Genomic DNA, 17,993 nt, shown 5'->3' with positions numbered 1-17,993 from the left:
TACTTTCAACATGGCAAAGAGTTTTTAGATTCATTGTCTTTTCTTTTCAGTATTTATCTTTCCTCGTTCGTCACCCCAAAACTTTATTCTAGAACGTTTGCAGTTACATTTGAATTATGACAGATACATTTTAAGAAATTAACCAATGAGATATGGTTGTTCGATACATATTCTGTTATTATGATACGTAACATACAACCAATTTGCTTTAATCGACAATCGATGTTTACAATTAATAAGTATAATAACGAAAAATCAATAATTTTATGAGAGTAGTATAAATGAACAGTTCTACTGAACAATTCTAATTAATCGTTTGATAATTTCGCTTATTATTAAATCCTTTTATTTTCTCGGAATCGAAATGATTCAGTATGTTTTTAGTTAATGTTTTTTTCTTCCCTCGTTTTATATATATATATATATATATATATATATATATACATATATACTATTTCTCAATTTACTACGTTTATATATGAAAAGTGATCGTTTAAATTTGCATTGTTAATATATCCCTTAATCTTTCTATTAAATCCTAAGAATATTTTTATCGGAAAATAATTGACAAGCATTGAACCAGGTTCAATTATGTATCTATGAGTACGCATAAGTTTTCGAATTTTCGTGTGGCTAAATATGTAACACCTAGCGTAAATCTGTAGACATGAATACTACACGTGTACGCCGATAAACTTTAATCGTATTAACATCGTCGAGGTGATTAACGCCCGGAAGGCTACCGGTGGTTCGACCTACCGTGTTCCTCGAGTTTGCGTTAATCGTTTGTTAAATAAATCCGGAGGAATTGCTGGAAGAGAGGGAGAGAGAGGAAGAGGGAGAAAGAAAGAGGAGAAGAAGAAGAGAAAGGAAAGAGAAACGTTAACTAACGGCTACGTGGCCATGTTCGAAATACCAACCAGAAGTATCAACCAGAAGTACTTGTTCTTGCTCGAAAGAAGAAAGATTTGGTGCTTGTACTCCGTCTGCGAGAAATATACACAGTGAGTACAAAGAGAAAAGAAAAGGAGACAGAGAAAATTTTTTTTTTTAAATCTATCGAGAGAAAATAATAATCTTATTTTTTGTTGTACTATTCTATCAATTCATTCTTTTTTTCGAATCATATATGTAATAATTATCTCACTCCTTTTATTATTTTTGTTTAAAAATACAATACAAAATATAGATTATTTTGTACACTTAAACTTAGCATACCTTAAAATGAGTACTATTTTTTCTAATTCATCTTCGGATTATTCTATCTATTTTCTTTTTTATTTCTTTTTTTTTTGCTGTTATTCTCATACTATATATGTAACATTTGCAATTATCCAATCATTTATTGTATTGATTTCCCATAATAGTAAAACGTTTACAAATCCGATGATTATCCGATTTGGTATTACCGTCCAAATAGATTTCAATGAAATTTCAATAGAGGAATCTGTTGGATCGGCTAACATATTATCGAAATATTTTATTGGACATTCGCGAAATTCTCTACTTTTTCTGGAAAATAATAACGGTGTAAAACTTTTTCTCTTAATTCTATCAAAGTCCTTGTCTAAGGATACATGTAGTAATTAAATAAAACAAGATAATCGTGAAAAAGGACTATTTCGATTTTCGATCCATAAGCGACGAGTACGAAGAAAATTTTTATTTATCGCATCGTTAAAGTTCGATCGGAAACTACGGTGAATTTCGCTGATTCTGCTCTTTAATTACACGGAAATCCAAAGTATTTAATCGCTCCAATTCCGCAAACTCGTTTGTTACTCGCGGCGAACTTTTCTTCGGCTAGCTGGTTCTTCTTCGTCTGGAATGCGGGCGGAATGCGAGACAATGAAAAATGTAAAGGGACTAGAAGAAAGGAGAGAGAGAAGAGAAATAAAAAAAGAAAGAAAGAAAGGGATGAGTGAAGGAAAAAGAATGAAAAAATGACACGATCCTCGTTAAAACGCACGAACCTATAAGAATGTTCTCGATGAAGGAATTTCCTATCATCGATCCTCACTCCACTCCCCTTTTCACCCCATTGAAATAGCACACACCTGTGGCGACAGGTACAAGTGACAAAATTCAAAAAAAAATCCGATCGTACGAAGAAAAAATATCTAGTCGCCGATATACTTCTCCTTTTTGTTTTCTAACGACGATGCATGCTTCGGGTCGAGGATTAAAAGAATTTCAATCGAGGACAAGGTTTTCCTTTATAGATAATATTTTTTAAGAGATGTCTCCTTCCCGATGAATACTCGAGAGACCTCGATCGAGTTTTCTAGTATCGATATCGACTATCGATCATTTTCTCTACGGCGTCGTTTTTCCACGGCGAGAGAGCTAACAACTTCCTGTTTCCTAAAGAGCTTACCGAGGCGAGTCTTGAGATATTTTTACCGAGTAGAAATCAATCCTTGGTGAGTTCCACGTGGAAAGTTTCGTCCACGTTAGTTCGATGTCCTCGAAGGTCTTTGCTTTGCCTCTTGTCTCGTCTCGTGATTTTCAAACGATTTTCTCAACACCATAACACGATCTTTATTACTTTTATTTTTTTTCTTTCTTTTTTTTGGTTTTTCTTTTTCTTACCAAAATAACTAAAGTAGATAAGTATTTATTTTATCAAGTGGATCAAAATTTTATTTCGGAATAATAAAAAAAGGAAAAGAAAAAAATATCAGACTTCTTCCCTCCGAATAATTTCGAAAAATGATCGCGATAACAGATTTCTATTTTCATTTACGTACGAAGGCTATTCGAAGAAAAAAGTTCTCTGGTATCTCTCATATCATTTCGTTGAAAGATATTTGTAAGGATACTCATGTATTTGTGACTAAGAAGGGCTACGAAATATATTAGGTCAATATTCGTGAAGGAGAGGAAAAGAGAGAGAGAGAGAGAGAGAGAGAAGGATGGATTACGATTTTGTGAAATGTTATTACCACGAAATGTTATTTAGTAATTTTCGCTGAAGTTATTATCGCAAACGTTTTGTTAAAACTTTAGATACAAACTTATTGTCAAAATATATATTGTTGCTGTATCGCATATAATATATCTACTATGTACCTATTCTCAAAGTTAGTATTTTCATCAATATACCAAGAATAAACGAATTCGCCGTAATATCAACTTTTTCTTTCTTTCTTATTCTTATAATTTTGAAACAAAAATAAGAAGAAAAAGGCTAGAGTATAATAAAAACAAAAAGAAAAAAGAAAAAAGTGAAAAGTATAAGAATAAGAAAGACAAGAATCCGATATCAAAGACAAAGGGTAGATCGTAAAAGTCAGACGAGAGACTAAGAAGGGTAAAAAGAAGAATCGGAGGGAAAGAAACTCCGGAAGTCGACATTTTCACGTATTGGTGAAATACTCGTGTCTATTCCAATGGAAGAATGTGACAATATCCTTTTTTCTTGCTGTAGAAAATAGTAAGAAGGGGAAACGAATTTCCTCGAATTGTAACGATGAAGAAGTAAGAAAGGAGAAAGAGAAATAAAAGGAGAAGGAGGTAAGATAGAAGAAAAACGTGAAAGATGACGAAAGGGAAAGACAGACAGACAGACAAAGAGAGAGAGAGAGAGAGAGAGAGAGAGAGAGAGAGAGAAAGAGAGGAGAGAGAGAGAGAGAGAGAGAGAGAGAGAGAGAGAGAGAGATCTATAGGATCTCATGGTTAGAAACACGAAAACTATGATTAATGTATGATCACGTGGAAATGTAGAATTCAATTCTACTTGTGTACGAAGTTAAATGTAAACAAAGATCAAAAAAACAAGTGCGTTAAAATGGAGGACGAAGAAGAAGAAGAAAGAGGAAATGCATACGCTCTTGCTACCAAGAAACGAAATTAATGCCGGGCAATTCGAGACTTCGTAGAAGGTAAAGAACTTAAAGAGAAAATAAACAGAAAAAGTAAAAGAAAAAAATATATAAGAAAATAAGGAAGAGATAAAAAGAGAGAGGAAAAAAGATAAAAAAAAAAATTGCAAGAGCCAAGTCGCGAATCACTCTCGACGACGACGACGACGACGACGCCTATGGCAACTTTTTTGCGACATAAAAAAATTGACAATGATTTGTCACGTTCTATCGATTCTTGAGAAAACCAAGAGGGATATATACATGTACGTATCTCGGCTTCGAAAAAATCGTCTCACATTTTATCCTTTCTCTGCCTTTTTATCACTCTCTCTCTCTCTCTCTCTCTTTCTCTCTCTCTCTCTCTCTCTCTCTCTCTCTCTCTCTCTCTCTCTCTCGAATGAATAAACGATCGAATCTCTTCCTTTATCCAAAAGTAAAACTTTTCGTTGGCTTTTTTTCTTTCATTTTCTTCATTCATTCTTATCCCGTGATTCGTGACGTTTTGTCTCTATTTCTCCCCTAGATTGATACCGAGAAAATTATATTTACATCTTCTTTTTCCACGGTAATATCAATTTCCCTTTTCCCTTTTACGTACTTCTTTTCGTAAGATAAAAGTAAAACGATGTTACATTACATCGAAAGATAGAGGAAAGCTTCAATATTATATATGCATATATATATACGTACGTAAGTACTTATGCAGATATGTATCCCTCTCATTCTACTTCTATACGTAACCATCCTTCCCATCCTCGAAATCCACATAGTCGGTCCTATTTTAAGCTCAAGGATTCGGTTAAAGTCAACCATTTTCCATTTCGAACTCCTCCATGGATTCTAAGAATTGCTAATCGAGCTGTCACTCGCCTAGGAGTTACCCTTCGTTTTCGCAAAATCTCATTTACATTTCCTTCTATGTTAGAAAGATCGAAGTGTCTGCACATATGTATGTATGTATATATGTACGAAAGAGAGAGAGAGAAAGAGAGAGAGAGAGAGAGAGAGAGAGAGAGAGAGAGAGAAAGTGAGTGAGATGGAGAATGTAAAGAGGATTTCACGTCGTTTACGTATCAGCACCCCAAGCAATGTCGTTCGTTATGATTATTTCGTCGATTTCCTAGCGACATTCCAATCTCTCCTTCCACTCTCCCATTGCATCCAAGTAAGTACATCCCAATCGAAGTCACGAAATACTTTGGAAGGATTTCACACCGGTTTTCGCTGTCACGATGGCAAGAAAGACTGTCGAATGCGTTACCAATCCTTTCCTCTCTCTCTCTCTCTCTCTCTCTCTCTCTCTCTCTCTCTCTCTCTCTCTCTCTCTCTCTTTCTCTTTCTCTTTCTCTTTCTCTTTCTCTTTCTCTCTATTTTTCTCTCACCGAGTACAACGAGGAATAGGGCACTTTTATTTTAGATAAGTCGTCGAACAACTTTTCAACGTATTATAGCAGGATTTGCTCGCGAAGAAGTTGGATAATTCCTTTACGACTTCGCACTCGGCCGAGCAACTTTTGGCTCACTTTCTCTCTCATTCTCTCTGTCTCTCTTTCTCTTTTGTATTCTCTTTCTTCTTTTTATCGAAACAAAACAATTTCCCGTCATTGGTACGGTCCGAAATAGCTATAAGCAAAAGTCGAACTCTCATTTGATAGGACATCGAAAATCTTCAAAGATCGAGTAAATAAGTACTTAGTTCGAGTATTTTGATTTTTTATTTTCGAGAAAAGATAATTAAGTAAGTAAGTAAGAACTTGTGTGAGAAATAAGTTTATTTTTTGAAATAAATAAGTACTTAGTTGAAAAAATATATTTCATTTCTCTCTCTCTCTCTCTCTCTCTCTCTCTCTCTCTCTCTCTCTCTCTCTCTCTATCTCGTTCTCTCTTTGTCTCTTTCCTTCTCTCTCTGTACAATTTTATAAATATATTGATCGATATTATTGTTATATCGTTATCGAATTCGGATAATATCAAATTACAGCGAATCGATTGCTTTTGTTACGGTAGGATAACAATGGAAACTAAGTCCTTCTTTCGTTCCATGTATATTTCATTTCAGAGATATGGATCGCTTTGTCGGCCGTTACCTGTTTATTCTGACGATACTTTGCGGTCTACTGTATGAGTACAAAGCGGACAGTGATCGTGATAGTCCGCACTCGAGACGGAAGCGTTACGTCGTCTTTCCGGAAGGCTCGAGCTTTTCCGTGAGTATCAAGAGGCACGTACAACATTCTTCTGTACAAATGTTCCGGATCCACGGAAACCCATGAGACGTTGGAATATTAAGGAAGGATAAAATGTGTACACGGCACATTTACTTTAAGACACACACATACATACATACATAGACGCACATATATACATTCACTCAATTTACCTTTCTGTTTTTCTTTTTATCCGACAAATCTTAACATTATATTTATTCTTCCATTTCATTTCGAACACGAGGGATCGGCTAAAGAGAAATTATCTGGTGTATAAATCGTTTGTTACATTTAAAAGAGAAAATGGAATTTGAAAAAGTAACAATATTCAATCATGATGAAATCATCTTTATTTTCGTATGACATATATTCTTCTTCTTTTCCTTTCTTTTCTTTTCTTCCTTTGAAAAATAAAATATTTACTATACCTAGATACTAATATATCTAATTGATACTATTTTCCAGATCGCGCTCTGTATGACAATGCATACTCTAACGCCAGACAACATCTTCACAGAGGGCGTAAATTGGGGTATCTCTTATGATCTACCGAACGAGAGTAAGCCGGCTCTCGAACCGTTTCTTCAGCTCAGAAACGATAGATTCAAGAGCGCCAACAAATACGGATCGTTCAAGAACAGCTTACAATCGGTGAATAAGAATGCCTTCGAGTATACTGGATGGAACGTGCCTGGCAAGTACGTCCAATTTTCCTCGTCTGGAAAGAAGAGGAAAGGTTACAAGGCCAATTATTATTATCTCCAGAGAAGACATCGTCGTGATCTTTACAATAAACTCGAGGTCATCATGAACTCGTGAGTACTTTGTGATTACTATTATTAATAATAATGTTATTCATTATTACTATTGTTATTATCATCATCGCCGTCATCATATCTTTGTCATTCTCATAATCGTTATTGTTATTATTGTTATTACGATGCGACAGTCGTGCGACACTGCCATATATCGTTCTACCTATAATATCCTAATGCTCGATGATACTAATTATTAATTGACGGCATGACGTTTAACGTAATCTAACGCGACGGGCAGGACCATGCGGATTAATTGCCCAACGGAATATTAATACGATCGTTGATTACAAATGTATGTATGGAAAATATACGATTGCATTCGATCTCATTTCTATTTACACATACACACACGCATACACCTATTGATTCAAAAATTAATTTTGTTTTTTTACACAAAAAAAAAAGAGAGAAGAAAAAGAGAAAAGGAAGCAATCTGCCATCACGACATTTTGCATTTCCTTTCTCAAAATCGATCGAGAAGATGTCAATTCTAGTTTTCGTAGATTTAGTAAGGGAAGAAAGGTCGGCCGTTCGATGGTAAGAAAAAATTTTCGTAAAATGTACTACGGACGGGACGACAAGCTCGATACTCGATAATAAAATGTTACGGCGACGTTAGTGGTTTCGTGCCGATCGAGCCTCGTTTCTCTTTACGAAGAGTCAGCCCGTCCCCATTGACGTGTCTCCGTTCTTTTTATCGTCAATGTCCTACGTACCTCCTTTCGATCGAGTTACCTAATGCAAAGACCCGATATAGTATGTAAGTATATAGACTATACACTTTATCTCGTCCTTGTTTCTCGGTAAAAATGTCCATTTTCGACCATAAAAATCTTCAATAAGATTTCATCTTGTTAGCGACATCCCAAAGAAAGAGAGAGGGAAAAAAACGATAGAGTTAAGTGGTTTTACTTTTGATGTATTTATTATAGTTGTATACCCGTAAATAAGACGTATACTAATAAGAAAAACATTTTCAAGATCTATCAAGAAATTTTGTTCATTTTATTTACATTTCTTTTTATCCGAAAAATTCAATATTTTATGAAATTTTAGTTTGATAGAGTAAATGGAAAAAAAAGGTAGGTTTTTTATTTTTTCTTAATTTGCGGTAATTCCGTTGTATGCTGATAAAAATTCTTATTAAACAAGAAAAAAATAAAAATTCCTATTAAACAAAGTTGGTATCCAATCTCTATTATTTTTCTCATTTTATAGAAATTCTTATCATAAATTTTGTAATTTTACATGATGTAATATTGTATGAGTTAACTCGTATCTAAAAGTTCTAAGTTAAATAGTTTGAATGCCATAAGTTCCCAGTACAGTTACGAAGCATGCAGATATACGAAAATGAATATTATTAGTATATTTAAACAGTAATTTTATTAATTTGTGTAAAATGTATAAAATGGAATTAAATATAGCACAACTCAATTGGTATGAAATTCCTCCGAATATTTACATTACATTCATAACAGGTCATTAACTTCCATTTTATTGTTAAATTTATCAATTATCGTTAAATCATCATCAATATCTCGACTATTAAATATAGAAGCTACATTTAAATATGTATGATTAAATTCAGAATTAAACTAGCAGAGGAATTTATTCTTACGGAAAAATTTATATCTCAAATAATAAAGGTCGCGATAAATAATTTTAAGAAAAATAACAATTCTTTTAAATCTAATTCCGCTATTGTATTAATTATGAAAAATCAAATCATACACACAGATAATTGAAAAAGAAAAAAGAAAAAACTTTATAGTCTATTTTCCATTAAAACCGAATTACCACGGATAATAAAATCCATGCTTCGTTTATTTTCATCTGTTCTGTCAATCTATAATGTTATATCAAAATCGAAGACAATCACTCTGCAGATATACCCTACTAATTTAAGAATTTCATTATCTTAAATAGTTTCATTTCTTAAATAGTACATAACCAAATAATAAATAAAATAAAAAGAACTTCAGAAGAGAAAATATCTCGAAATCCAACCCCTCCGATTCGTTCGTAATTGCAGAGGAAAAATAATCGAACTTTGGGTGGATGGTTATAAATCTGATTATGAGCGAAAGAACGTGGAGGATGAGATAGGAAGGGAAGAAAGAAAGAAAGATAGAGAAAAAGAGATAGGGAAAGAGAAGAAACTACATCTCCGTAGCAATTCGGTCTAGAAACGGATAAATGGTCTGGCATGCTTGTTCAGAAACGAACAGCCGTAGAGAACTCGCGGCTACCGAGGCGCCATCCTCTGATTCATGCCACCCTTAAGCCGTTCTACGATCACCAGTGGCCACCCACGAACACCATCGGAGACACGAAAACCCTCTGTAAGCCATCTTGTAAACCATTCTCGTCCACGCAAGAGTCATTCAAGCTTTACCAAGTCTCGGATAACCAAGACCGTCTTTATAACTTAACGGTGGAACCATATGTTATTTTTCTTTTCTTTTTTTTTCCTACGCTATTCTTGGTACCAGATGATAAGATTATCGATATCTCGATCGAACGATCAAACTATTCTATAAGAAAGAGAGAGAGAGAGAGAGAGAAAGAAAAGGAGATTTCTTTTAGACTAGAACGTAAACTAGTTTGCTTGTAACTCGATGACTCGATTTTTCTGTGATAAATGATCGATGAGATTACCTTAGATCGTGATTAATGCGAATCGAAAAAGCTATCGGGAGTGAATTGCTACGAGGAATTAAGAATATTTTATATTCTTGAACGCGCTTTTATATTGTAAGATAAGGAAACAAATTATGTAAAACAGTGTAAACGAGTACAATAATGTATTTTAAAGAAACTGACGATGCTTGGGATTTATATAAAGAATGATGGGAGAACGGTATCAAGTAATATCTAAGATAGTGAGTTAATAAATATATTGATATATTTTTAATGATATATATGTATTATTTTGTAATTATATGTGTGTATGTAATGTGTGTATGTCTATATGTATATGTGCATATATATGTGTATAAATGTGTGTGTTTGTATAAATATGTATATATGTCTGTATTTTACTTATATTTTAATTATAGTTTAATTATATTAGATATTATTTTAATATACTCGAGATGAATCAAGATCTTACAGTTTCATATATAAATTTTCATAATTTTGTATATGATTCGATGAAACATTAGTTGGTAAGAATAACTATAGTTTAAGTACTTTGGTAGATATGTGCATAGAAATACATATTTAAAAGATGAGAGGATGATCCAACGCTTATGGTTAATGGATAACGTCTTAAAGGTAGTCTCCTCTTCGTTCGCTAGCCACGCCCTAAAATTCACCCCTTTGTCGGCGAATTCGATTCGTGCCGCGACTGGATAACATGATCGCTCGAAATATTCGCGTACCACGCGTTTTTGCATCGAAGATATATGACTCTTCGAGAGAAATTCGAATTCATTCGACGTGATTAACCGCGTTCATTGACCTAATTATATTGCAGCTGATACCGCTACGGAATGTAAAATACTTTTTTCCATCGATTATGGATCTTTTAATTACCATTTTTCAACGAGTTTATAACGAGCGTTCTTTTTTTTTCTTTTTTTATATTTTTTTTTGTTAATAATACAAGAGAAATTAACAACATCATGCATACATTTAAGAAGATATATTTTATATTATATTTAATAATATTAGGTAAGCAATTTTTATAAAAGGGACTATAATTTACAAATTGCATTTTATGTATTTGATTCTGTATCACATGATATAGACTGTGTAAGGTATGTATCTATAGGTATAATTTATTGCTAATCTTTCTATATAATTTCAAATTATTTTATTAGAAACTATAGATCGATTCACGATTACTATTAATCTCGATAGCATTAAGAGTATTAAAAGCAATCGTTAGAAGTAATCGTTGATTACACAATCGCATCTCTACGTCCATACGTATTTTACTTTCAAAAGATAAAAGATTGTTAATCAATAGAAAAGTTACGGTCCTCGAATCAAGTCGTAACGTTCGAGCTCGCTCAAAGCGAGCGGCTCTCGCAGCAAGCAAGTCACGTGAATTTTCTTCCTTTATGTGAACGAAACAGAACGAGAGAGAGAGAGAGAGAGAAAGAGAGAGGGAGAGAGAGAAACTAGGAAGTAGTAGTACGAGCGGGAGAGTAGATCCACGTCACATCCGCCGTTGCTACATCCAATATTGCAGTCGAATCGAATGTCGAAGCATCGTGACGCGACGTCGGGTTATATATCGTCTGGCATAAACCACCTCTCGCAGTTAGCTTTCCCGATGGGAAAGAGAACGACGAAGTACGAATGAGAAAGAAAAGGAAAGAGAAAGAGATAGAAAGAGATATACTAGCCACAAAACGGAAATATCCTGTTCGATCAGTTTTACAAGATAGTAGTCGTATTAGAAATTGCCGATAAAGACGAAAATTCATGAAACGTCCAAAATATATCTGATAGTATAATAATGTAAAAAGATTAAAAGACGATATGAAATATATTGATTAATTATGACTTATTAATATGTATATATCTATCGCTTTCTAATCTTTACTGTATTTCTGATTATATCAAAAGCAACGAACGTATATTTAAGTTTTACCTTACTGGTAAAACTAAAACAATCGTCTTTATCCTTTCAGAATGGGTTTTGACGGCAGATCCTGTATCCTTCGTGCGCTTTGCGAGGCCTCCCAACGACTAATGCCGAAGGGAAACACTCTTGTGGAAGAAATGATGAGGATATCGTTCTCGTAAGGTTCATTGAAGATAAGTTGGAAAGGAGAAAGAGAGAAAGGGAAAGAGAGAGAGAGAGAGAGAGAGAGAGAGAGAGAGAAACAGATTTTCAACTACATACCTTCAACATGGGGTCCATGGGAGCCAAAAAATTCGAACAAACTTCTCTCTCTTTTCTCATTTCTGTTTCATCCTAATAGTAAATTAAGGATCGATCGGATTTGAAAATAATCTGATTTATGCTGGGAGGGATGAAAGACATTATTCCTTAAGAAGCATCGGTTAAGCAAATAACGTTATAAGGATTTCTTTCCCTGTTCCTTTCCCATTCCAAGTTTGTTTCCCTCCTCAATTCGATCCTCTGAGTGATTCATTACTTTATAACGCGATCCCGCGCGTTCTCCGATTCCGGTTTAACGCTCCGATTGCTTTGCTCTTTCAAGTTTCTCCATCGACCGTTCCACCGGGGATATTTAACTCAATGGAATCGAACGAGCGTACGCTATCCCATTAAATTATCCTGATACCTTATATCGTTCGTATAAAAAAGAAATATACAAATGTATAAACATATCAAAATAAGTATCAAATTTCATTTTATAATTAAATTTAATTTATGAACATCATTGTTGTTAGAAAGATGCAAGAGACAATAATACATTACCATTTAATATTGTTGCAAATATATATTCTCATAATGCCTGGTAATAAAATGTTATTAATAAAAATTCATTATTAATCATGATTGAATTCGTTAAAATACAAAATTTAAGTATGTACTATAAAACTAGGATACATTAAACTTTCGGATATGATATAATACTCAATTTACAATTTTTTATCGTTTCTTATTTTTTAAAAGAAACGGTAAAAAATGAAACGATTTAAACGATATGAAATGATTTATAACGCCATAAAGAGATGCAGAATTTACATTGTATATCATAAATAAAGAAATAACGCATTTCTATAACAAAATTATTAACAATTATCAATTAAGATAAAAGTGCGCACAACGAACTTTTTATCTTACATTATCTAATTATTTACGTTATTCAATATCTTTTATTTGATTGTATGTTACTTAGAATCTCTAAATTTAGTAAATAGAAATGTTATAAGTAGACTACATTCTACTTATAACATTTCTACTTATATTATTCTACTATTAATCAATCTTTATATTTTCAGTCATCTGTGACGATAACGACAATTAAGGTGTTAAAAAAAACTGTTCAGTGAATTTTTTTAAATATGTATAAATAATCCGAGCATACATTTTTTTTCCTTTTGTTTACAGGTTACCCCTTAAAAAGATACTTTCTTTTGAACCAGAAGAACATCACACGTATACCAATGCCCATAAAGCCGGTCACGACGGCCAAGACTGCATCGCCATGTTCCCCGGATGCAGTTTCTCTCTCATCGACATGGCCCTCGGGAAATATAATGCACCGTCGAGCGACTATACCGACGTTACTAGCTACCACCCATTGCATCCGGTAATTCCGATTGGTTCGTCCGGAACTTATGCCACCGATGATGACCACGACCACGACGTTAGCGAGAATTGGACAAGATATAACATGAAATAAACTCTATCTATCTTGGACAGGACGAGTTCTCAAAATTAAATGAGATTTTCTTTTTTCGTATATCTAAGTACGTAGGAGAAACTTCCGATAATATCAAACGCTATGATCGTTTGATTTTGCCTCTGACGTTTTAATGAAAAGATCAAGGTCGACGTTATAAAAAATATTTCAAGAAAGAGACGAGAAATTGAGAAATTTTAAGACAAAAGAGAAAAGAAAGAAAGAGAGAGAGAAAGAGAAGAGGGTAAATCTCTTAGTTCTAGCAGTTAATCGGTGCCACCGAGAACCCATCGATAAAAAACCTCAAAATGAAAAGCAATTTTTGGGAACGCTTGAAGGAAATGGTTAAGTCGGAATTAATTTTCTACCCTCCCGGTAAGTGACACCGGTATCCGTATCTTTTCTTAAATAAGAGGGTGTCTCCAACGAGGGATCTAAAGAAGAAAAAGAAGAAAGAAGAAAAAGAATAAGGAGTAGGTGGATAGGTTTTTGTCAAACGTAAGAAGGACAGACTGGCCTTGCCGATGTTCCTTCGTCTTCTCTCCCTCATCCCCTTTCCTCCCTTTCAGTTTCTACGTTGGCTGCGTAACGTCGTGCGGTCAACGCGATAAGGGATGAAAAATCACTCGGCACGATTTGCGGACTTTCTTGGACAAAGATATGAAGATGTTGAGATCTTTTTCCTTTCTCATTTCTATACGTAAAATGTCTTTCTTCGTATAATACGAACCATCTGTTTCTTCTCTCTCTCTCTCTCTCTCTCTCTCTCTCTCTCTCTTTTCCTAACTCATTTCAAAAACGAACAGACGACTTGTCGTAGAGAAAATTGATTTTCGACTTGTTCATTGTTATTTCGTGTTTGCCGAGCGTGCTTCTTCTGAAATAGGAACGTGACGATAGACTACCAGCTGAGTCGATGAAAAATATACGAGAGCGAGATAATTGTCACATTGATTAATGAAGAAACTATGAATCAACGTAATTGAAATAATTAATATTTATATGAATGGTTACATTGATATATAGTCATTTGTATTATATATATATATATATATATATATATATATATATATATATAAACAAGAAAACATGAGAAAATAAATAAAGAACTTCACAATACATCCATTGTTTACAAATTAATTAATCAGAAATAATAGAAAATTTGAATATATATATATATATACATGTATATATGTATATCTTAGGATAACGTTTTTCATTTCGAGAATTCAATTTCATAGATTCCGTTTACACATATATGTTTTACTTATTACTGTCAAACCGGTAAGAAAGAAGTATATTTTTATCTTTTTCTCTCATTTTCTTTTCATGCTCGTAGATAAGTATATTTTTTTTTTTTTTTTTCATAGTGACTAAAATTCAGTAAGAGCTGAACAGATATCGATTCTACGGCGTTGGTGGCACCGCCCCAGTTCGCGGTGCAGGCCGGGCGTGGTGATGGTGCTGGTGGTGGTACTACTGCTGATAGTACTGCCGGTGGTATTAGTATAGACCGCTTATAACAACCCTCTTTTCCACGACACCATCTGATTCTTGCACGGTTAACCACAATTCTACTACCTATCCTTAGATTAAAAAGAAATGTGTATTATAATGAGAGAGGGAGAAAGAGAGAAAGAGAAAGAAAGACAGAGAGAGAGAGAGAGAGAGAGAGAGAGAGAGAGAAAGAGAGAGGGAGAATGAAACTTTTAATTGATAATTAACGGATTATGAGATGAATTTATTTTTTATCAACATTGATATTACACATGCCATTTATGATAATATTTTGGAAAGTATATTCGATAGACAATTTTAAAGATAAACGTACAAGAATCTTGTAAGAACGTCAGAAATCGATCTAACATCGACTTAGTCCAATATACCGATCTCCTTTATGCGGTTAAACTTCTCCTCTTGAACTTTCTTCCGGATTGAGTCCAGTTACCTTCGCAACTTCTTCGACTGTGTCCGTTCGTAAACGTACTACTCGATGAAAATTCGATAGGAAGTTTCCACGAAGTATCGTAGAAACGTGGAGAGGAAGAAGGAAGGATAAGGAGGAGGCAAGGTAATGGTGGTGGGAGGGGAGAAAAGAGAGAAGGAGTGAGAAAGAAAAACGATTGCTCCATCGAAAAGAATGACCACACTTTACAGCTTCTGGTGAATAATCTTTCCTTACGAGCTTCTGATTTGTTACGAAGTAGTAAAAAACATGTATAACCTGGTGATTTTCGTTCGATACTATAATACATATTATATGTGAAACGTAGATGTAGGTAAAGAAAAAGGAAACATAAATAAGGATATAAAACAATATGAAATAAATGGAAATGTCAAGAATAATAGTAATAAAAGAAATACGTGATGTGTGTAAGTATATATGACTAGAATAATTTATTTATTTTCATTTTTAAATTACGGGAATAAATTCTTGAAAAACGTTTCTATAGCAAGCAGAGAATACCCAACTATCGATACGAAAAGCATCGAACCTCCCTCTGCAATACTACTACTACTATCTCGAGAAATTGCTTCCCTTCGATTAATTTCATTTCGTGAGACGCGTATTGCCTTCCATCGAAGGAAAGAAAGAGATAGAACAGAGTCTTTCCGATTGCCTCGATGTCTTTTGCCGCCTTAGGTGATATCGTCGCTCGTTTTAAGTTTCGACGAAACAGAAGGAGCCTTCTTTCTTTTTTTTTATTCTTACCCGTGAATCCTTGGAAAAAGCTCTGCAATAACGACAGTAGTAACGGTCGAAAGAAGGTTGACCTAAGTAAAAAAAAAAAAGAAGAAAGAAAGAAGAGGAAGAAGAAATGCTTGAGGCTATAGAAACGAGGAAACGAAGGAACAACGAAATAGACGAAGGAACGAACGAAGAAACGAACGAAGGAACGAACGAACGATATCTTTTCCTCTTCGAATTATACTCGACGCCATTTCGATTCTCCACAGACATCAGGATTTACCAAGATTACTTCTTATCGACAGTTCTAACGCTTGAAAAATTAAGCTTGATCTGGATCAAACGAAGGAATTTGTTTCGACATCTTCTTTCGCTTTTCTTCTCTTTTTTCCTTCCTTTATTTATCATCTACTAGAGTTGATTCGACTTTGATCAAACTCGTCAAGGTTCTTCATATAAAGATGGTAATACTTATATAAAAATGAATGAACGCGAACGCCATATTGTATCAAGAAACAGAAATAAATTGCGAGAAATAAAGAAATAAAAGAATATCAATATATCGGCAAAATGATAATCGAGAAAAATATATTCTCCGTGTTATATAATAAATATTTAATTTGTACTATTTGATAGAAAGAATGAAAAGTTAATAACGTAAGTAAAGTAAAAGTAAGAAAAAATGGAAAAAATTGATAATCGTAAAATAGGACAACAATAAACGTAAAAAAGTTAATCTATTTTAATCATTATATATAATTCGTATAATATCTTTCTATAATTTATAAACCCAACCCCAAGGGCAAAGCGAAGTGAACGAGATGACGTCATGGTAGCTTTCACAGGTATAGAAATAATTCAGACTTTATATAGTGCCACGTATCAGTCGTTTGTGAATTCTAAGGGAGTTTACTACATGTGTAGGAGCGCGCGCAAGAGCCAACGTTACTTGCGAGAAAGTGCGTCCTATATTATGAAAGACGCGATGCGTCGGACGCGCTCACACTCACCTCCCATTCGATATTCATAGGGAATAGGATAGAAATTTGTTGGAGGGGAGACAAATTTTATCGTTCAAACGTAGATGCGCTTGAACGTTTATATAACGGGTGTTTTCCAAGCTTTAAGGAATTTTATGCGAAAGATTGTCGACATACTTTTTCTGTATTTTTTCTTTTCTTTTATTTTCATTCTTTTTTTCTTTTCATTTTTTTATACGCTTTTATATATAGTGAGTAAAATACTCTCATTAAATAAACAAACCCGAAGGTAAACGATTTTCTCTCACGTAACGAATGAATATTTATATGATATATTCTTTTAATCATATAAAATGGAGAAAAAAATTTTTTTTATGTTCACTTGCGCTATCTATTTTCGCATTCGCGTTAACATCATAATTATAACTATCATTTTATATTATAATATATTGTTATTATTTTATTATTATTACTATTAAATACCATTGTATGTAATTCGAATATACTAAAGACTTTTCTTATTCTCTTCTTCGCCCTTTGAGAGATTTTTGATAGACGTATTCCAATTATTTTTAGTTCATGACACAAAACATAAAATAAAGCAACACATTCTAGAAACACGAGTCACATTTAATTATAAAACAAAATTCGAGGAAAAATTTTTTTTGTTATTTTTGGAAATGATATCTTCGTAAATTCGTAATTTTACATTTTAAGTAAACGATAGAAAATCTCTTGGTATACAAGTTTTCGGAATAAAAATAAATACAATTATTGTTAATGTTTCTATGATATCGGTAAAAATTCTTATCAATTTTAAATATTCATTGCATCAAATAAAGTTTGAAAACAATATTTCCTGATTAAACGTTGACATTTTCGAACATGTTTGGATTCGTCGCAGACCTCACAACAAGAGAAAAAGAGAGAGAGAGAGAGAGAGAGAGAGAGAGAAAGAGAATCGATAGCTCGTACTACAGTTTCGCGCGATTTTTCCGCTATTCCATCTTCAGAGGAGAGAAAGCAAGAGAATAAAAGAAATATAGAAGCGAGATGATTCTTGCGTTTTCTCTTCCGTCACATCAAAAGAAGCATCGA

General features: G+C 33.7%; 1 protein-coding gene across 1 annotated transcript; it reads left to right on the top strand.

Annotated features, from left to right (window-relative positions):
• Positions 1–5,929: 5,929 nt before the first annotated feature.
• LOC122633587 lies at positions 5,930–13,395 on the top strand. The gene is made up of 4 exons (XM_043821618.1): positions 5,930–6,073; positions 6,539–6,888; positions 11,538–11,648; positions 12,932–13,395. The coding sequence occupies exons 1-4, from the start codon at positions 5,930–5,932 to the stop codon at positions 13,224–13,226; spliced, it is 900 nt and encodes a 299-aa protein (XP_043677553.1). The 3' UTR covers positions 13,227–13,395.
• Positions 13,396–17,993: the final 4,598 nt, after the last annotated feature.

The sequence above is a fragment of the Vespula pensylvanica genome, chromosome 12 (genome assembly GCF_014466175.1).
Source record: "Vespula pensylvanica isolate Volc-1 chromosome 12, ASM1446617v1, whole genome shotgun sequence".
Classification (NCBI taxonomy): domain Eukaryota; kingdom Metazoa; phylum Arthropoda; class Insecta; order Hymenoptera; family Vespidae; genus Vespula; species Vespula pensylvanica.
The sequence above is the reverse complement of the archived record's forward strand: the minus strand, read 5'-3'. Positions and strand labels throughout refer to the sequence as shown.